This window comes from Cebus imitator, unplaced genomic scaffold (assembly GCF_001604975.1).
Source record: "Cebus imitator isolate Cc_AM_T3 unplaced genomic scaffold, Cebus_imitator-1.0 Scaffold113, whole genome shotgun sequence".
Lineage (NCBI taxonomy): Eukaryota > Metazoa > Chordata > Mammalia > Primates > Cebidae > Cebus > Cebus imitator.
This window is the reverse complement of record NW_016107428.1, coordinates 1,322,655-1,345,437: the sequence shown is the minus strand read 5'-3', so window position 1 is coordinate 1,345,437 and position 22,783 is coordinate 1,322,655. Positions and strand designations below refer to the sequence as shown.

General features: G+C 34.1%; 1 protein-coding gene across 2 annotated transcripts in view; it reads left to right on the top strand.

Moving 5' to 3' along the window:
- Positions 1 to 22,783, top strand: part of ANO3 (anoctamin 3) — a 281,024-nt gene that overhangs the window by 151,565 nt on the left and 106,676 nt on the right. For both annotated transcript variants that reach the window (XM_017538733.2, XM_037742087.1), the window contains 2 exons: positions 8,600 to 8,758; positions 17,327 to 17,427. In XM_017538733.2, the coding sequence (XP_017394222.1) occupies positions 8,600 to 8,758; positions 17,327 to 17,427 (260 nt within the window). The remainder of the gene's footprint in view (positions 1 to 8,599; positions 8,759 to 17,326; positions 17,428 to 22,783) is intronic.

Here is a 22,783-nt window from a genome sequence, read left to right as displayed (position 1 = left end):
TAAGCTTTGAAAAAATGTAACATTAGACATTGCTTTTACAAAAGATCAACAGCATCACTTTGATGGATATACAAGCGGTTACATTCATGCTGTCATATTACACTGAATGACTACAAAACAAGTGGCATTAACTGTTTGACCACAATTTATTTTTCACATTCCAGCTGATGGACTGTTTTGTTTTCAGCCTTCTGCTATTTCAGATAATGTAATATTTCTTCTTTTATTAAATACATGTTTATATCTTATGACATCTTTCCATTGGATTATTTGCCTTTTCTTATTAATATCACAGTTATTTATACAATCTGAAGATTAATACTTTAGTGGTTGTATTCATAAAAATATATTCTAGTTATAACTGATTTTTTCAGTCTTTATGATATCTTTTAAATTTACAAAGCTTTTATTTAAATGTAATTGCATCTACCTTCTTTTTTTTGTAACTGGTGCTGGTGCTTTTTTCTTATTAAAAGCAAACACAAGTTTCCTACCAAAATTATTGTAAAATGCTCTCATTTTTTTATTCTAAAAGTTATTTTTTAATTTTGCTTTTCTTACTTAAATCTTTAATCCTCTCGTTTTGTTTTCTTATTGTAAATTGAAAGTTAAGGGTCTGTTCATTTCCATTAAAGTAATTTATTTCTTTAGTGTCTCTAATTGAGTAGTATACTATATCCATGAAGAGTTTATGGATTTGTAATTCCATCTCAATCATATACATACTGCTATATTTCTATTCTGTTTTTATTTCTATATTATTTTATTTTGATTTTTATGTTGCCGACTCCTGCATGAATACCATATGTCCTGTTTAAGAAATATTTATGAACTGTAAATTTTTATGTTCGTTTCTATAAGCTATATTTTCATGCATTTTACAATCAAAAATGCATCTTTAATGGAGTTCAGCAGCTTTATTGATATAAAATTTACATGGTATACAATGAATCACCCATTTAAAGTATTAGATTCAATGTTTTTAGTATATTCATAGGATTGTGCAACCATCCCCACATTCTAATTTTAAAACATTTTGATTCCCTAGAAAGAAACATTGTACCTATTAGGAGTTATTCTCCTTACTACCCACTCCTCCCTTAGCCCTAGGAAATTATTAATTTATTTTCCATCTCTATGTACTTACCTACTATTGAATTTTATATGGATGGAATCATACGACTGTGTGTGTGTGTGTGTGCGCGCGCACGCGCATGCGTGTGTGTGTGTGTGTGACTGCCTCCTTTCATTTAGTATAACATTTTCAAGGTAGACCTATGTTGTAGCATGTGTCAACTTTTCATTTCTTTCTACTGCCAAATATTTTACTAGATAAATAGAAGTGCCACATTATTTATGTATTAAGATGTTGGGCTTTTTGATTTTCTTCCATTTTTTTACTATTGTGAATAATACTTCTATGAAAATTTGTGTGCAAGTTTTTGTGTGGATGCATTGTTTTTGTTTCTCTGGGATATATACCTAGGAGTGAAACTTATCATGTTGCAAATTTATGTTTAATTATATGAGAAATTGCCAAATTGTTTTCCCAAAGATTCTGCACTGCTTTGCATCCCCATCAATGATGAACAAGGGTTTGAGTTTCTCCATATCCTTGCCAATACTTTAGTTCTTGTCTTTTTCATTATGACCTTCACAGATGGGGGAAAAATGGTATCTCACTGTGATTTTGATTTCTAATCTAAATAACTACAATTTTATTAATAACTAATAACTATATGTTAAGAATTTTTGAATGTGCTTGTTGCTCATATCTATATCTTCTTTGGAGAAATATCTATTCATATCATTTATCCATTTTTAATTGGTTGATTTGTGTTAATTGGTTTATTTGTTGAGTTATAAGAGTTGTTTACATATTAAGGAAACAAGTTCCTTATCAGATATATGGTTTTTAAATACTTTTCCCATTCGGTGGTTTACACTTTCAATTTATGTATACTTTGTAGCAATAAATAAATAAATAAATACAAACACCTGGTTTTGCTCTCTATAATAAGTAACATCTGTAACAAGAGCTATTAAGAGGAAACAGTTGTAACTCTAAAATAAGTTTTAGTTACATACCAAGAGTGTTGGATTTTTCTCTAATTTAGGAGTGTAAACTAGAACTACTAAGTAAACTACCAGTGTCATCAGACTACCAGTGTCTAGACTTCCATCTTTTAACGTAATAATTACCATAAAAGGATACAGAAAGCCAAAAATAAATTCCACTGCTAGAAACTAATGAAAAATTTCTATTATTAACAGATTCAATAGGATAGGAGTAAGAATAATGAACCTAGACTATAGATACTTGGCTTTATGAGCTGAAACCCACCTGATGGCCACCCAAATTATGGAGGAGAGTTGGACTAACCTGATTCTTTGTCTGTCTTTAACATTGGACTACAAAGGCAACACAACCAAGGAAATTAACCACCTACAGCCCTTGAGCAGTCTTCTGAGCAGGCCAGAGTCATGCCCTGCTTCCTCTGTCCTGCCCCACCTGGGCCTATTACTCTTTAAATCCAATAAAAAATAAAAATACCTACTAAATGGGTATAGCAATATTTGGTTACATTGGTTCTGAATATAAAAATGTGGAGAAAAAGAATACAGTGGGTGGGAGCAGATACTGGCAGCGCCTGAGAGCTGTGTACACTGGGAAGAGTGTCATCCTTGTTACATCCTTGTTTTGCCATGTTACATAGCATGGCAAAACAACATTTTAAGCATAGGTCAGGAATCAGTAATCAAGGAGATTCCACCTGTACGGAGCCATGCATGCTACATGAAGACTTGCAAGATACCATAAATTGTATCAGGGCCTTTACACAACAAGCTCCACATCAGGTCAAGATTGACAAGATGAGGTAGAATCTGTCAACAATCAAAGGGCTGGTGAATGAACTATGACCATTTCACAAATGTAAGTCGAATGGAAAACATCTTTATAATATTCAGTATTCACACATATAGAGACTAAATTTAGGACAAAAAACAGGTGAGGAAATAGATGTTTTTACTATAGGGTGCTGGAACAATTGGATAACCACATGAGAGAGTGGTATAAATAAGGCTTATTCAGGAGTTGGTGAGGTTCTATTTCTTAACTTGGGTAATGGTTATGTTATGTAGGTGTTTATCTTGCAATAACTCATTAAGCTATGAATTTCTTTTACTACACTTTGTGTTTTGTAGTGAATTATATTTCAAAGTTATACATAAAGGACTTCTACTTTCCTTTGCTATGATTCCATACTTACATCAATGTTATTTGCATTACTTATCTACGTTTCTAACTCTCTTTGTCCTGAGAAAGATAATTTTTCAGAAAGTAAAAGGGTTCATTTGGATTATTGGAAAACAAGTAAAATCCCAGTGTAAATGAATACATTATATAGTTTTACCTGATTTTTTTTTTTAATAGCCAACATTTTTCTGATCTCCTGAGATGAATCAGACAGCGTGGGGAGTGTTCTACATGCGCTATCTCATTTAGCCATAATAATAATTCTACGATGTTGGTAACATTGTTATCTTCATTTAAAAGCTGTAGAAGTTAGGCTAAGCAGTGAAATTAAATGCCTAAGAAGACAATAAATTAGATTCCAAGTACGTCTAAACGCAGTTCTTGACACCTTAACCAATGTGTCATACTACATTTTACTAACTCACAAGTGTGAAGTACAGATAACCAGCAATCACCTACTGATTAATGATATGATCTAATTTTGTATGTGCTTGATAAAGACTGGCTGTGGTAAATTCACAAAGATACATAACCTTCAGTGTCTGTTGGTATCTATCAGGCTTCTTCTGGATACACTCTGACATTCTTCATGTGTTTACAGCTATTAGGGTGCATAATAGATAGAGCATTGTAATGAAATGTTTACATGCCTATAATTGCAAGTATATGATAAAATTCCTTTAAATGTTTAATGTCTTATTTTCCTTAACCCTACAGGTTAGCGCATAGGTGTTAACTGATACCTATAGATTGAGAAGAAACATTCAGAAAATGAAAAGCCCCTCACCCTCACCAAGACAAGCAGTTAGTGCCATAATTTTATTCAAAGAATACCGTAAAACAGGTTCTTATGCGAATGCACCAATCTCTGCTACTGTTTTGCAAATGGGCTAAAATATTTGCAAAGGATTCCTACTCAACATGAGCCATAACTTGCATGTTCTTGGAATATTTCTTAAGAAGATCAGCTTTCCTGAAAGTATCTGAGCTTCATAGTTTGCAAACACATTCATGATTGAGTTATTTTTAAAACTGTTTAAATATTAGGTAGGTACTTGATGAATGTTCTGCATTCCGGCTTCTCTGAGAAAAGCAAATTTTATTCTGTCCCCTAGAGACAATAAACATGAAACAACTCTAAATTGAATGCATTCCTACTGTAATTGGAAAGTATTTCACTATTTCCAATAACTCATGAAATTAATGGTGATTTTATATTTGTTCTGTTGTTATTGTACCAAACAATTGAAGAAGCTGTATTCCTTTTCTCTAGATGTAATGACATATGTAATCAGTTTTCAGTGAATTCTGTTTTTAAACAACAGGTTTGAACATGGGTTAAATAACATATTTGTTAATGGCTATCATATATATTAAAATAAAGTATACCACTATTAACCTTAAAATGATATAGAACCTCTACTGAGTTCTTTCTACATAATTCAGAAGAGTTTTCCAAATTTTACTATGCTTCTGTATTGTCATTTTGAGATCTACTTTTTATTATTGTCTGTTAAAACTGGTAAAAACTCACCATTCAACATTTGGAATTTATATAATATTTAAATTAAAATTCCAGCTAATAAGTTTGTGAAGTTATTTACTCGCTGAGAGACAAAATTTGGGTATCAGAGGTTACTTCTTTTTATAACGATGTCGATTTTTAAAACAGATAGCTGTCTTTCTGGGAAAGTTTAGCATTTACGTAGTTTAGAATTAGAGTAATAGAAAATAACTATCATGTTTCCATTTTCAGTCCATACTGCTTTTAAAATGAAAAGCATATAAAATATTTTAAAAACCTTTTTTGTCTTTCTAATGTTTTTTTTTTTTTTTCTACCAACCAGTCTCGATTTCTAGGTCTTCTCATTGAAGGACATTTGCCTTCACCTGGGATTAAATATGTTTCCAGTGCTATGAGATTCAGTTGATTTTGTTTACTACACTGGGAGGGTAGTATACTTTAAGAAAAATGGAGAAAAATGTGTGTATCATTTTATTTTCACCTAATCCTTTCTTAGATCAGCATGGAGATGCCTGTAAACAGTGGATCACAGATATAAAGTTAAAAGGCAAGCCAAATTGTAACTAATTTCAGTGCTACTATGATTTTGAGATTCTTCATTTTAGCCTATTATAATTTTTTCTATTATAAATGTCGGAAAGGAGAGGATGACAAATGACCACATGATTTTTTAGGCCTGTATTCTTGATGTTAACCCTGTCTACTGAATACATGCAACTATGGGTTGGGTGTTCTCTTCTTTACTTCCTTCTCTTCTTTCTTCTTTCCTTCTTTCTATAAATATTTACTGATGACTACAGTGTGTCTGGCTGTGAACCAGATGTGTAAGATACTATGTAAACCAAAAAGTTAAAAAGTTCCCACCTTCATAAAATTTATATCTTTGCAGAATAAGACTGTTGGCAAACAAAAGATAATTAATAAATTAGCACTATATATGTTAGTTAGAAGTTAGCAGTTGCTAAGAAAAAAATAGATTAGGGGAAGTGGGATCAAGAGTGATGAGTAACATGGAAAGCAATTGGAGGAGTTACATGATCTCATCTATAATATCGAGAATCACTGAGGTAACTCAACTGTCATGTTGAGAACAAACTATACAGGAGAAAAGAGAAGCAAAGAGACAAGCCAGGCTATTGCAATAATCCAATAAAGAGATTATCATGGTTTACACCAGAGTAATAGTACTGGTAGTAGTAATGAAGGTGTTAGAAGGTGGTGAGATTTTAAATATATTTTGAAAGATTTTCTTGATGATTTGAATGTTAGATGGACAAGAAAGAAAAAAAAAAAAGGACGACTCAAGATGTTTGATGTTAGTAATTGAAAAGACAGAATTGCAACCAACCAGATTAAAGAAGGTTGCAGGAAGTACCTGTCTGAAGAAGATAAGCAATTTCATCTTGGACAGTTAACTCTGAGATATTCATTAGACATCCAGAAGGCAGTTAGATATATAAGCCGGTGAATACTTATGTAGTAGTCAACATACAGATGGTTATTTAAAGCCATGAGCTTGGACGAAATCACAAGGAGGGAGTATATAGGGTAAAAAAGGCAAGAGAACCAATGAATGGTTCATTAACAAATCAAAGGAAGAGAGAACATGTGACCACTTAACTAGGAGTAAATCCAGATACATTAGATATCCTGGGAGTCAAAGGAAAAAGGTGTATAAAGTAGGTGAGAGTGATTCCACTGCAGGAAGATAAATTTAAAGACAGCAAATTGATAACTGGATACAGCAATGACTATGTCTTTAGTGACCTTGATGAAAAAAGTGTCTGAAGTGTTGGAGGCAAAAACCCTCTAAAATCTGAATTTGTGCCTTCTGTGGCAAAAAATTCCCTCACCTAAAAGTACTTCTCTTATGTAACAGCTGGAAATGGCCTTTTTTGTTAGTCTTTTTAAAATACTCAAGCCTTAGTCCTAGGAATGTTTATTTGTATATGGCCTTTATCTTTTTAAATACAGTGGTCATGACCACCAGGTAAGGTATCAAATTGGTGGATATGCTGGGTTTATTATTTTCTTTTCTGTGATATCTGTATGTCTCTTAACCTCTTTAGCTTCTACGTATTCATGTCAATATCTACCTTCATGGGTTATGGCAATTGAATTAAATAACCTTTTGAAACACTTGGCACAATGCATAGCACATAGTAAGTATTTGATCAGTGATAGCTACTTCTGTCATTATTACTCTTTTATGGAATTACAAGGCCCTGTTCCACTGATATTAGTTACTTAGTCACTTTGTCACTTTATAGTCCTTTCCAGATCCTGTGGAATCTTCCAGGATTCCATATTAATCTTGGAAATCTCAAAACTTTTTCATTCATTGAAGAAAAGACTGTGTAAAGCTTTCTTGTTCTTGAACTTGGAAATTTCTATTACTAAATTTACACACTTGAACTTAATCTCTCTGAAGAGCCAGAGTCCACTAGAGGCTCCTCAGATAACCTAACCTGTCACTGTAGGGCAAGTATTTCTTGGATATTATTTCTGTTTCTTCACCTGAATGATTTGTTGGCCTTTATCTCCTTGAACATCAGGTTGCTCTGGTCCTCACTTCTTTCACCTGGAGCTGCATATATGCCCCAGTCAGGGTCCTCCAAAGCAGTGTGAAACATCTTTGTCTGACATTATCTAATATCTCCCCAGATGTTGGAAAGTGCTTTGAATCTGAAGAATGCTTGTATGGGAAACATTAAATAGAGAGTTGATACAGATGTCCAAATAGTTTGAAGGAAAGTGGAGAAAGAAGGATAAGGTAGATAATAGTTATGAACATGAACTTGGAGTCAGAAGAAATTAGGTTCAAGTCTTGGTTCCTCGTTGATCTTGGGCAATATACTAGAAAACCCCCACTAAGAGGACCATGAGGAAAATGTGTTGATCAATAAAGCTGATTTATTGAAGTTACTTACAGCAAATAAGAATACCACATGGATAGTCTTAGTAGTGTTTCAGAAGAATGAAGTTAGGGAAGCGTTTTCAAAGGATTCTCACAGCCTAGACTGGGTAATTTTAAGGTAGGTCTTACAAGGCAAGAATTTGGTTGAAAATTGGGCAAAGTCCATTAAAAATAGCTTAAGTTGGTAGGTACAACAGAATGAAGGCCCTAGAGCAGTCTTGCTGAGCAAGCAATTTGTTTTGAAAAGTAAGCTGTTTTAGTTGTTTGCAGTCATATATTCTTAGAAAAAGTATTTCCCAAAGCAAATAGCTTAGGGATTATTTTTTGGTTTCAGTATTACTAAATATGGATTTAGGAAAATAATGCCTGGACTGAGTGTTATTCAACACAGGAAATAAAGTTGGTTTCAGTTCTTAGTATTTATATTCTCTGTCTTAGTGTCTTTATCTTTGAAATGCACATAGTAGTATATAGGATAAAGTATTGAAAGCATTTATATCTGGTCATGATGTTTTACTAAATACTCAATGTATGTTAGCATTATTTTATGATTAAATAAAATAGTAAATAATTATTTTATTATTTGTTGTTGTATGATATTATTTTCATGGGTCTTATTGAATAAAGCATATGCATTTTTATGCCAGCACCACAGAACCCACATTCAGGTATCAGATCACCTAATTTTATTTCCTGGAACATCATTTGTTAATGTGGCTCCTATAGTGGATTGTAAACTTTCTTTAATTCTGTTTCCATATCTCACAGTAGTAGTAGTAGCAATATTAAAAGTAAATTTTTTGATATTGATTGCCAGTGTTCAAATGAAAGTAACTATAATGAAAAATGTATGTACTTGTCTAGCCCACACCATTAACAATCATTGCTTTATTTGCAGAATGACATGAATTACATAGCATCCAGTGGACCTCTATTCAAAGATGGCAAAAAAAGAATCGATTACATCTTGGTTTATAGAAAGACAAATATACAATATGACAAAAGAAACACATTTGAAAAGAACCTCAGAGCAGAAGGCTTGATGTTGGAGAAGGAGGTAGGTGCTTTACTATTGTTAGCTATGTGATAAAATGTGTTGGAACAGATATCATCACTTACGGTTTGGAAAAGAAAATATGCATCACATGACTTTATAAAATACATAGTTCTTTTCTACCAAATGTTAAATAAATACATTCACATAGCTCCATTAAATATGTATTCACTTTTTAGCCTTTACAAATTCTGTACAATTTAAATTTTTTCAAAGGGCATGACTATTTTTGCAATTTTAAAAACTGAATAAGGAATGATTATAGTTATATAAGATAGAAAACCTTTTGTAAAGAAAAATAAAATTTTGAAAGAGAAGAGTTTGCCAACCATTAATGTCTATTTTTTAGTGCTAGAACTGTAAATGATTTTCTTCCCAAATCTTTTTCTTTCGGGAGTTTTAAAAAAAATGTTCTTGGAAGAATTTATTTTTTCTAGTTAAACAATAACAGTATCAAAACTCACTATGAAAAAAAATAGAAAGAAGGAAAAACATATCCCCCATGGTCCTAGTATCAGAGAAAAATTTTTTTAAATATTCTCACTATTTTAGTGATAACTTGTGTGGTTGTACAAAACACATATTAATCACATTACAGAAAGAAGAAACTTTAAGGTAGAAAATTAGAAGTATAGATATGTACAAAATAAAAACTCAAAGTCCCTATCTACACTCTCTCAAATCATATCCTTCTCTCCTTTGGTGGTCTTGTTAGTGACTTGATTTTATCTTGCTAGGTGCCCCTCAATATATTTTCTATGTATATACAAATATATAAAATGTTATACAAAATTGGCCATGATATATATGACATATATCTGTGTATACACACATATACATGGATGATATAGATGATATGTGTACATATACATACATTTATGATATATGTGTGTATATGCTTATATATGTATATGTACATATACATACACATATCTCTCTCTATATGTTATACTGCTATTCATTCCTGTCATTTAGCAATATATTACAGATATCTTAAACTGCCATTACATTTAGAACCAACTCAGCTTTTTACTAGATACATATTATTACAACTTAAGGATTTAGTCAGCTGTTCCTCTCTGAGAAAAAGAAAATTAACTATTACAGAGACACCTAAATTACTACCATTGTTTTTTTCTGTTTCTTTTCTTTTTTTTTTTTTTTTTGAGACTGAATTTCACTCTGTTGCCCAGGCTACAGTGCAGCGGTGCTATCTCGACTCAATGCACCTCCTCTCTCTCTCAGGCTCAAGCGATTCTGCTGCCTCAGCCTCCCAAGTAGCTGGTATTACAGGCACCAATCACCATGCTCAGCTAATTTTTGTATTTGTAGTAGAGACGTGGTTTCACCATGTTGGCCATGCTGGTCTTGAACTCCTGACCTTAAGTGATCTGCCTGCCTCAGCCTCCCAATGTGCTGAGATTACAGGTGGGAGCCGCCATATCCAGCCCTACCATTGGGTTTTAACTAGTTTTGTAAAAAATAGGAGCAACAAAGTAAAATGAAAAAAACCTGTTTTGATGAAATATCTAGACAATTTGCTAATAAGCTTTATCAGAGTGTTAGTAGGCACTTAGATATAACACTGAAATCCCTTTCCCCCTACAGAACATCTCCTGGAATTAGTTTTCTTAGGAACACACATTAGGAAGTAATAAACTGTAGTTTGGTATAGCCCTAGAAAAACTAATCCATTTATAGTTATTGAAACCCTTTATTACATATAAAATAACAAACACACCATGATTTGACTCTTTACAAGGAAAGAATTACTCACACACACCCTAGGGTTATAGAGCCTGGCAAATATAATCCTGACTTCAGTTTTCTGTTGACTCCTTTAGTTGTTTATTATTCCTCTTCCAGGAAATTTAACCCAGAATATCCCTCTGGTGGCTAATTAAATAAAGAAGTATTTATTGAAAGAAAAACTCATGAACTCAGTCTTGCAATAGACTTTTATTCTTTTGATATCCTGTGACTCCTCCTCCATACAAATAGAATTAATCACTCTTCATCTGCTCCCAGAGCAGTTTATACATAGGTCTTATTATGATATTGGTATTTTTCTCATGTATCTCCAACTATTTATTCATTAGCAAATTATATTTGGCAAGCACTGAGTAAGCTGCTGAGAAATATGGTTAACTTAGACAAAATCTCTGCCTAGACTTAGTTTACAGTCAGTATAAGGAGTCAGACATGAAAATTGTATGTTTGTAATAGGTGTTGCACCCAGCTTCTACCTATTTTCTTGCCAGAAAGCCCAGATTCTCAGTTCTGAGTCTTCCTTTTCCATGTTCCTCCAAACTTTTCCCATGAATAATACAGGATGTTACTCATCCAGAAAAGATCCTGTTCCAAGTTTAAAGGGAAATCTATTCAATCTTGAGCTCTCCCTCTTAAATCACTCCCAAATGATGTCTTTGTTTAGACTGACTCTCAGCAGGATAGTGTCTATTTGTCTATTGTTATTCCTGAACAGAGATTTCTCATTCTGGGCTCCACAATTACAGCTCTTTTATTCTACATTCAGATTCTTAGGATTTGCTTCCTACTGTTAAATAAATTGCCAGGACAGCATGATCAGGTATGTTCAACCTCAGTTGCATATTGTTGGAACAGCCATCCCTGCAAATTGCTGCCATTGTGTTGAACACAAGTTACCAGTCTTGACGTTCTCTGTCCTCTCAACTGTGTACCTCTGGCTTACTTTCCTAACAGTGAAAAGGTTAAAGCTACTCTGGTTTTCCAGAGTAGATATTATTCGTTTTGAAGCCGAGTTGGGAGATTTTTATATCTTCCCCCGGAAAAGACCATAGAAGACTTATGTAATTTTACCCAAACCTCTAAAAACTCTGCCTATCCAAGCGAGGGAAAGTTCTGCAAATTAAGAAAACAAAAAAAAATTGTATTACATTCTTTCCACTTGACTAATACTTGCATAACTAAGAGAGTACTTCAGAGACTGCACAAGAAAGATGATCTGACCCAAGGTAGCTTTCAATCTACACTTACTAATACAGTGTTTAAAATTCTTTACTAGGTTAACCTTTATCATTAGAAGCTGTGACAAGTGGCCTAAAAAGAAAGTAAATGGTGCTAAAATGGCTTGTAACAAGGGCCATGGTATGGTCTGGAGCGTGAGGGAAGACGAAAAGAGAAATTTTAAAAATAAACTTTGAATTGAGATTTAAAAAATGAATAGTAGCTAATGTAGGTAAATAAAGGGGCCAGATGGGATTGTCAATACTGAACTGTATATTAGAGTCACGTGGTGATCTTTTAAACTGTTAATACCAGATCCCACCACAGCATAGATCAATTAAAGAACAAGATGGTGGTAGGAGGAAATACATGGATATTTTTCAATACGAGAAAAAGCAGGTTACTAAAAGATGTTGGAAAAAATGACTATAGTTAAGTCATTCTTTTTTGTAGTTTAAGACTTCTGATCATTAGCTTAAGAAAAATGGGAAGCTACTGAATAATTTTAAGCAAGCTAGTATCGTGATCACATTTGTTTTCAAAAAAGATAAATTTGGATAACTGGAAAGAACATAGATTTGAAAAGCAAGACTGGATGCACAGAGATCATGGGTGGCACTAGAGATGCAGTTTCTATCAGCAATTTGTCTTTCTCTTAGATTGAAAGCTATGAGCTATCATATCCTATGTTCTTTCCATGCTGTGCTAACAATTTGCGGAGTGACTTTGTAAAAACATAATTTTTTTCTCTTCTCTCAAGAGTGAATCTCCTGCCTCTTGGGAATTTGGGGTGGAATAATTAAATAATAATGTGAAGTGTGAAGGTAGTGGGTGTTTTGTTCGCTGAGGAGCCTGCCTTCATCAGAGCTGAACAGAATAGTGCCAGATTGGCAGCTTTTGATTCTTGGGGAAAAGGTAATCTTTCTCCCTGACAGCATCATTCCCACACCAGCCCCCTGCCCAGTAGCTGCAAGAGAATGAAACTACTTTTCTTTTCTTCTGTTTTGTTTTTTAAGAAGAGGTATAGAAAAAGAGAAATTAAGTTGAATAAGTTATAAAAGAAGGTTATGTTGGCTGATAAAATCTCTATATATTTTAAGACGTACAAAATGAGATATGTTATGTGTGTGCACTTAGCTTGGCATTTCACTTATTGATGGTGGTTATTGTACTGCAGAAACATCCTTCTAAAGCATCCCCTTATTTAAGTGTATTAGATTATTTTACCTCCTAGAAGTTGACAGTAATGACTTAGTAACCAATACTGTTCATGATGCTAATTTGAATCCTGACACAGTACCCTCTTCCAGAATAGTTCAGGCTTACTTGCTTTCTTGTCTCCATCACACTGGCTTAGATATAATACGTAAAATGTGTTCTCAAAATAGGTTAACGTAGTCAACCATTTAATAAATGCTAGTGCATGTCTGCTATATGTCCAGCACAGAACTAGGTGCTAGGGATACGTAAGCAAAACAAGGTATCTTCTCTCCTGACATTTACAGAGCAAATGAAGGTAAAAATACTACAGAAAAGAGAGTATGTAAGAAAGATAAGGCAAGGGCAGACAAGAATTAACAAGTGACCAAATGATGGAAGTGGAATGAGTGAGACAAAGGGTAGTAGTAGAGGTTATGGAGATATTGAGGGTAAGATTATAAAAGGCTATGTAAGTCATTGAAGAAACTTTGGCTTTCACTCTGAATGAAATGAGGTTCTAAGAAATGGCATGACCCGAGACACATGTTAATAGATCATCCTGACCCTTGTACAAAGAATAGACCACTGGGGACAAGAGTGTGAGCAGAGGTGCTGCTTGAAAGTACTGCAGGAGTCCGGACCAAAGATGATGATGATATAAACCAGAGTGATATCTGTGAAGGAGGTAGGGAGGATCAGAATCTGGCTATATGTATAAAACAAATCGGGAATAACTCCAGTAGTAGGAGACACAGGTTTTCCTGCTGTGGAGCTTATACCTTCCCAGATCTCTCTCAACATTCATCACATTATCAGTCTCTCTTTCATGCTACTGCTGCACTCTGGCAACCAACATGCCTAGACTTCAGAAACCATGATGCCCTGAAGGAGAATTAGACCTCCATTTATACCAGAATAAGGCCCAGCTCCTGAAAAATTATTTCTTGTCCCAAGATCTATCTATTCCACAACAGAAATTTTACTTTCAAACCCTGCATGGAACCATTAGGAGAATGCAAATGATCAGTGTCTTCTCAAGGTCTTGGCCCTACATATCAAACATCTCAGTCTGGTTATAGATTGGTTTTCGTTTAAGTCATTCATCTTCATGAAGGTCACTCTTCCAGCTTCTTGGGAAAATGAGGACTAGATAGATTTTCTGTAATCTTCAGGGTCTCAGTTTTTCTCTCCTTGAATAATCTCTGAATAAGAACTTACATCTACTCCGAAACAAAAATGTGAAGTACAGGCATAGAACAATTTAATACATAAAGATGAAAAAGACAAATCTTCCAAAGAAACTATAAAGTCTACAGAAATAGTTTGTTTTTAAATAAAATTTGTGCTCAGTTCAGAGAAAAACATTTAACTCATCAAGTTAAACCTTGATTCAGGTCACTGTACTTCAGAGTTCTTCCCAAATCATAGATGAATACTGGCTTTATCCTTATGCAACTCAAGAAGGTTTACGGAGCCAAGGAAGAGGCTCTACCAAAGATGAATGGAGTAGACAGAAAGATTCAAGCTTTGAAATTAATCATCATTTTTTGTAGTTTCTGATTTGAGAGGCTTGCTGTCAACTGAGAAAAAAACATTTCTGGAAAATTTATTAGGCATGAGCACTTTATGATGTGCCCAATCTTTTATAACATTCACACTCTGTGAGGTAGAGATAAAATCCTTCATTTTTCAGTTGAGAAAACTGAAGATAAGAATGGTTCAGTAATTTTTCTAAGGCCATAGAGCTAGCAAATGGTAGAGATGGAATCTTTACTTAAGTCTCTGTGATTCCAAATACCATGGTTTTTCATTTATACCATATGATTTCTTCCAAGTTGGCAGTAAAGATTGAGGAAATTTAAACTGTGCTTGGTGAGAGGCAAGGTGGTGTGATGTAACACTGGTAGCTAACGTTGTAATTTCAAACAAAGGATCTTGATCATCAACTTACCTAATAACTTTTGTAAGGATAAAGGAGGGAGATTTATAATAAAACTTAACACTGCTTTCACTTACCCTGGATGAAGGAGTCATTCAAATAGATGAAGGCTTACACTTTATGTTTCTTCATGTTTTGAAAAGATTTTCTCATCGGTATCATTCCTGCCCAAAAACCTGTCCACCAAATCTGTACCGTTGACTAAAAGAGACTGGAAATGACATGACAATCTTCTCTTTTCTTTAATCAGTGACAGATTTCCAGCTGGGTGATACATTTTTAAACAAATGGTTATTTGAATGAATTAACGGTCACTTAAAAATTGTATACATTTTACCCAAGCATAGGTAATATGTTTAACCTTGGTCTGAATTCAAAGACCCATAGATATTTGAGACATAGTGTGTTTACTCTGGCATTGTCAATTTTCATTTTAATAATCCTTTGTCTTTAATTTGAAACAAATATACTTAAATAGGAAAAGTCCTTTGGAATTTGCACTGACATGAAAGCATCTTATGCTGTTTTTCCCATGGTGATTTGCAAAATACTAGTACCTCAATAAGCCGCAGGGATAAAAACAATCCTTGATCCAGAAGTCTGGATATTCAGCATACTTTATCACCTGCCTGGATATTTTTAGCAAATGCATCCATATTAAAGTGTCTCAGAAGTCCTCTAATGAGAAACCCCAAATTTACTTGATCGTGGAATGAGCCCCCACTTCTGTGTTTCTAATACTGTATGGAACAAACTGGCAACTTCTGGTCTGTGAAGGTGCCTGCCCAATGGAAAGGGTAGCCAGGCTGTCTTCTAGGTTTGAATATTAGTCCAGTGACATTGGTTCTTTAAATACTGTTTAGAAATGTTGCTAATACAGCTGGGCGAGGTGGCTCACACCTGTAATCCCAGCACTTTGAGAGACTGAGACGGGCAGATCACCTGTAGTCTGGAGTTTGAGACCAGCCTAACCAACATGGCAAAATCCTGTCTCTACTAAAAATACAAAATTAGCCAGGAATGGTGGTGTATGCCTGTAATTCTAGCTACTCAGGAGGCTGAGGCAGGAGAATCACTTGAACCTGGGATCACGCCATTGCACTCCAGCCTGGGCAGCAAGAGCAAGACTCCATCTCAAAAAATTAAAAAAATAAAATGTTGGTAACACAAAAATAAAATATCATCTGGCAAATCCATGAAACTAGCCCTGCTTAGACTATGAGGCTCTAGTAATATATGCATATGAAAACTTAATAGTTTAATTTTAAAACCTATATGATTTTAAATTAAATCGAATAATTTCTACCCTATTCCTGAGCTTTTAAGATTCATGTATTTCTTGATAAATTACATCTAATGGAAATACAATGAACAGTGTTAATCAAATAGAGCTGAGCTGTGTGTAACCTGGTGGGTACATCTAAAAGGAAGCAGACAACAGTTCTTGTATTTCAGATGTTTAGCTCCTATAATCATGTGAAGGATAAGCCCTGTGGAATTCAATGTTAGAATGGGTATATACTTGTCCCATGCTCTATGAACCTCAGATATTGTAGGAACTTCAGGAAATAACTATGTTGGCTTCCTTTTAAAATAGGCTTGAATGTGAATATGAGTGATATATGATGCCTAGGTAGTCATTTATTTATTTGTTTTAGAACCAAGTCTAAGAATTGTGATGATTCTCTTATTCAGAAGGGAATCAGATTCTCTGAGTATAGCAGTATGATCAAAATATGCAAACAATTCCAGAATTTCCAAGAATTAAATCAGAGTACCCCATTTTGTAAAAGCTCTTTAGATAATTCTTATGCATACTTAACTCTGCTTAAAAACCTTTTGTCTAGTCAAAGACACTTTAATCTTATTTGTTTGATACAAGTTAAAACAGATGCAAAGATGAAAGAAAGAAAGCAAATACGACAACTGTATGAGACAACAGACTTGTATGATTTATATTCCATTTTTTTCCAGTATTATCACAGGACCAAGCACATAGTTTAAGGACCCAGTAGTTACTCAATAAAATGTGGTAGAAAAGTTAGTCAATTAGTTAATAAATGACTGATGGTAACTGGCAGTGTTTTTTTCCCCTCTGAACAGGAATGAGGTCATGATAAAAAGCCCTTCAAAATTAAATTCACATTCTTAAATGGTTTATGATTGATTATTCTGATTGGGGATTCTGCATGTTGATAATGATCAATGTAAGAAAATGCACTAATTCACCTAGGTGGCTATTTCTTGTACACAATGCCATTATTACATTTTTATCAAGGTTTTTCTTCACTAAGAAATTTTTAACCATATAAATTTCTTTTAAATCAGTGACAGTGACCATTCATAGTCAAGGGGACAATGTTTGTTGTTCCCAAATAAAACTATGGCATGATATCATCAGCTCTAATTCCAAATAATGTTGCCTATCTTGCTATCATTTGCAGCCAGCTATTGCAAGCCCTGATATCATGTTTATCAAAATTCACATTCCATGGGACACGCTGTGCAAGTATGCAGAAAGGCTGAATATCAGGATGCCCTTCAGGTACGTTCAAATTTTACTTTATTTTTTCTCAATATGTATTAAAACGAGTCTATCTTTTGCGTCATCTTAGACCAACAAATGCAACCACTTCTGCAGAGAAAATGCTTTTTCTTTCAAAATTTCAGTTATTCTGGACAGTTGTTTTTTTTATTCCTAATGTGTTTGTCTAATTTGGCAAACTTTCTGATTCCCTAGACACTATATCATTTCAAGGTGGACCTTCCTAGTGGGAGAGTAAAACAGTTATTTTCAATTTTGACTTACAACAGTACCCAAGATCAGTCTCACTTCTTATTTCATATGTGTGGGCAGAACTCTTTTTATTTTCACAGAAGGCTGAATATATAAGCGTACAGTATTTTCTGTGTATATAAATTTTCCTTCTCTGTATAGTCATTAGCAAAATCATTTCTCAGGTTAATGCAACCAGGATGGTTTCTTAATTCTGTCCTCAATAACAAGAAATAAATGGTAATAGGAGGACTGCTTCTTTCAAAGATTTTTCAGTCCTTCCTTTAGGCAAGTAAAGATTGAATAGACATCAGTTTCCCTATATTGAATATCTTGTGTTTTATGCAGAATGTGTCACTTTCCTCCATCATTTCTCACAGTAACATTCAACAATGCTCTTACTATGCAAGTATTTACTCACATTGAAGACATGAGCATGTACACTGATGTGCATCTTAATATGCCTCCTCAGTTGTGAAAGTTTTAAAAGGTTTAGCACCAACAGAATGCCAAGTAAGAGCCTCTAGATAATGAATATAAGTGAAAACTAAGTGCGATTCAAAACTATGGAGAAATTTGTCAGACCTGGTAGCATGAAAGAGTCCAACTCTGGCAGAAGTGCTGATATTCTCAAATATTATGACAAGCCTCTATAGTATTCAAGATAAAATGTGAGGTATTGATCCTCATCTTCTTAGTCATTTTTTAATTGCCTGGTAGGAATGCATGTAAAAGAAGAGTTCTACTCTATCCAAGAAAAAAATGAAAAAGGGTGGAAAAACATGGAATATATGTACTCTATCCCTTTTAATTGATGTTTTGCCTGAAGTCTCTTCTTTATAATGTTCTTAAAAAAATATGATTATTGAATTGTGATTGTGGAAACTCTGAGAAAACACCATGGAAATTCTCATGATTTACTAATATAAATATTTTTAAATATGCAGCATTTTCCAAAGTGTGTCAAAGTAAAACTAGTTCAACAGGATCTTAAAGGAAGAATATACTGTGACCAAATTTATTTCTGAATTTCTGAGTTAATAAATAAGCATATTTACTGAAAGTATTTTTAGAGAAGTGGCTCTCAATCTTTAGAGCACATTAAAATTACCTGGAAAATAATTAAAATGAAGGTTTCTGGAACCTGCTACCAGAGATCATTCCAAATGTTTGTGATGTTCATGGTAAGGAAATCTTGTCTTAGAGATTTTAATATTTTAATGATCTTTATATTTTTTCTAAATTTAAAGAGACAGTTATAAACTGTATAGCCTTTTCCTAATTTCCATGTGATACTGGTGTTCTTGAGAAAACCGTTTGAGAAATACTAGAACACAGAGTTCTTTTGGAACATCTTTCCAGATCAGTGTAAATAATAGATGTAACATTAACTCCTTAGAAACAAACTTGTCATTTATTTCCAAGGTACACTGGAAATTTGGGTTAGCAGCCAACTCACAAGAAGAGAATGCAATTCAAGCATTAACTAAGTGGCAAAGGGATTTCATGATGGCCAATCTAGTCTCCAGTTGACAACTGTTGGCATATTCAAGAACATATATTGCCTTAAAATTAAATTATACAAAATAATGACCTAAATAGGAAACATACACATCGTTTTAGAATTTTTTTTTTAATTTACACATCAAAAATTTTACCTGTGCTGAGCAGTTTCATATTTATTTATCTTTGAAACCTACCTGTCAGATTCAATGAAGAAAAGTTGCAAGATTTGTTAGCTATAACTTTTCTGAAGTTTTTTTCTTCCTCCTTGTGTTATAAACATGAATCTTGAGCATTTTATCTAAATTTTCTGCTTGGATATATTTGTAAAATTTTAATGTGCCTACATTTTTCCAGACACTTCTTTCTTGACTTTTCTTTCAAAATCAATATGACGTACGTGTTGGACTTGATGTTTCAAATCTAACCAGGACAATTTCAAAGGTTTATAATAGGCTACGTTTTCTAGTTTTTGTCATATCAGGAAGGACTTAGCCTGGGTCTTCTGCATTCCAGAAATGTCAAATCCTTTTAGCATTTTTCTTGTGATTCAAAGCTGATTCCTATTCATTCTTACTCTCACACATTAAGAGAGTTCAGCACATTTTAAGATAATTCACTATGGCCAGGTGTGATGGCTCACACCTGTAATCCCAGGACTTTGGGAGGCTGAGGTGGTGGATCACAAGGTTGGGGGCTCAAGACGAGCCTGGCCAATATGGTGAAACCCTGTCTCTACTAAAAAATACCAAAAATTAGCTGGGTGTGGTGGCACGTGCCTGTAGTCCCAGCTACTCAGGTGACAGAGGCAACAGAATTGCTTGAACCCAGGAAGCGGAGGTTGCAGTGAGCCTAGATGGAGCCATTGCACTCCAGCCTGGGTAACAGAGCGAGACTCCATCTCAAAAAAAAAAAAAAAAAAAAGATTCAGTCATCCTGTGGCTTCTCAGATGGAGTGCCCAGATAGTGTCAACCTCACATTTTTTGTCAAGCCTATTGTCTCACAAATATTTTAAACAAAGCAAATTTGGAGCTATATTTTTAAAACATTAAGAGCAATTATTTTTTTATCATAGTTGGGATAAAACTTAGATCACTTTTTATGCAAAAATAAAATGAAATAAAAAATCTAATGGGAGCCCAATCTATAAAATAGCAGCATGGGGGTCAGGGTTTCACCCATTCGATTGTCCTCCTCACTTAGCCACACAGGCATCTCTGCAGATGCCCATTGAGTTTGTTGAGCTCTGGCTGCCTCAGTGGTTGAGGCAATCATTTACTTATAATTTGGAGTGGTTGTTATAATAGGTAGATAGATGACTGCAGTCTTGCTGCAAGGTATAAAGTAGCAGAACCTTTCAAGTGAAAATTAAGGGAAAAATAAAGAAAGCACTGTACATGAACAGCATACAGTTACTACATTACAGGATGGGTGATTATACATAGAAGAAGATTTGACCCTGCACGTTCATTTATACAGAAGAATTAAGGAGAATTACAGGTTGTTTTTTGTTTCCTGGATCAAAGATATATAGTATATTGAAAATATAATTAAAAACAAAATCTGCGCCCCCCAGAAAACCTCTCCACAAAGATAGAAAAGGAAGAAAACCATTTCATTATTGAATAAACATTAAACCAGAATGTGATTCTTACCATAGTCAATTAACTAAAAAGTTGTAAAGACAAAGGGAAATCTCATTTTTTAAATATAGCCAAACAAATACAACCTATTGCATGCATATTCTCAAAATAAACAATAACTAGCCCTGTATTAGTCCGTTTTCATACTGCTATAAAGAACTTCCCTGAGACTGGATAATTTATAAAGGAAAAAGGGGTATAATTGGCTCACAATTCTGTATGGCTGGTAAGGCCTGGGGAAACTTAACAATCATGGCAGAAGAGGAAGAAGCACCTTCTTCACAAGATGGCAGAAGAGAGAAGAAATGGAGGTACTTCCAGACACTTATAAACCCTCAGATTTCATGAGAACTCACTATCACAAGAACAGCATGGGAGAAACTGTCCCCATGATCCAATCACCTCCCGGACTCAACACGTGGGGATTACTCTTTGAGATGAGATTTGGGTGGGAACACAAAAACAAACAGTATCAATCCTTTAAGTAAGAGGACTTAACAGCACTCATAGTTCATCATAGATTCACCTGGTAATTGGGCTGTTAATTAGCTTCATACAGAAGAGAAATAAAACCTCTCATATCTTTTGACAGGAGGTAGTTCTGCAACTTGGTGCAAGGCATCCACCAAAGTTAAGTTCCTACCTCTCACAGAAACTGGGACTGGGCTGCTATCTCCCTTGATATTTACATTGTAAAAAGATGGCCTCTAAGTCCTGACAAAAGACCCATTTCATTTTCTAAAGAACCATATACATTTCAAAGAGAGGAGAAAATACTTAGAATGGCAAGTTTTCTTCAGTTAATGCTCTTAGAAGAAAGTGGGAGGAGAAGTCTCTTTCATTTTCAACAGGGAGAATTAAGTCTATTATTTTTCATTTTTATTTGCTCTTACCATATAGATGGGCTAAAAACTATTTGTATTTATCTTGTATGACTTTCTTTCTCAATTTTCATTATTTCTCCTAATGCATTTTCTCAATAGTTTCAATTGTTTAAGAGAAGTATTCAAACAACCATCAATACAAATAGAAAGTGGTGTTTAGTTCAAATGCCAACCCTCTCCATATTCTTTTATAATATTCCTAACCATATCTACTCCTGATAATTACAGTTGTAAACTTTATCTCATTTTAATAATGCCCCTGGATTGTTTGATGCTGGGAATTATTTTATACCAATTTCCGCATTTATAGTTTTTTTTTTTTTTTTCTTGATACTTTAGAGAGATTACTGTTTCTTTTGTGTTATTCCCCAGAAGTGTGCTGTCATTTTAATTTTTCTTTCTCTGCACATGCCTTTTTTTTTTTTTTTTAATGATACTGTATTCAGTAAGTGTTTATTAATGAGAAATGCTTTCTGGCACTGAAAGAGATAAATGCAACTGTGAATTAAACAAAGGCTCATGCATTTATTCATCGGCCATCTGAGTGCTTTCTATTTTTCAAGCAATGTGCCAAGTATGCACTACACATACAAAGTCAGAGAAACAAAACTAACCACTGTCTTTTAGAAACGCTTCTTTTAAAAAAAAACTGTTAGTGAAGAGCTATGTTACATCAGGGAAAATAATGCAAGACAATCTATGTAGAGGTGGTACTGAAAAAAAAAAGAGGAGTTTACAGTCCAGTAAGAATTGAGTGAAGTATGCACCCAAGCTTTTGTGTATGTTTGAAAAAAATGGAGAAGATATTTAAAGTGTGAGTTTAGGATCGATATAACAAGCTTCAATGTTCCGTATTTGAAGTTAGTGTTGGAATACGGCGGGGAAAACTTTAAAGTTATTTTCTGGCAATATAATTGCAGTGAAATATGGTATTTCCAAAAGTTAGCAATGAAAGGGATTACAATGAAATATGGCATCTCCAAAAGTTTTCAAGTTTTCTAAGCAGCTAATAACATACTTAAGGGCTAGATATTGGATGTCCTATTAACCCTGCTTTCTAGATACCACAGCATGATGGAGTTTACTGATCCTCT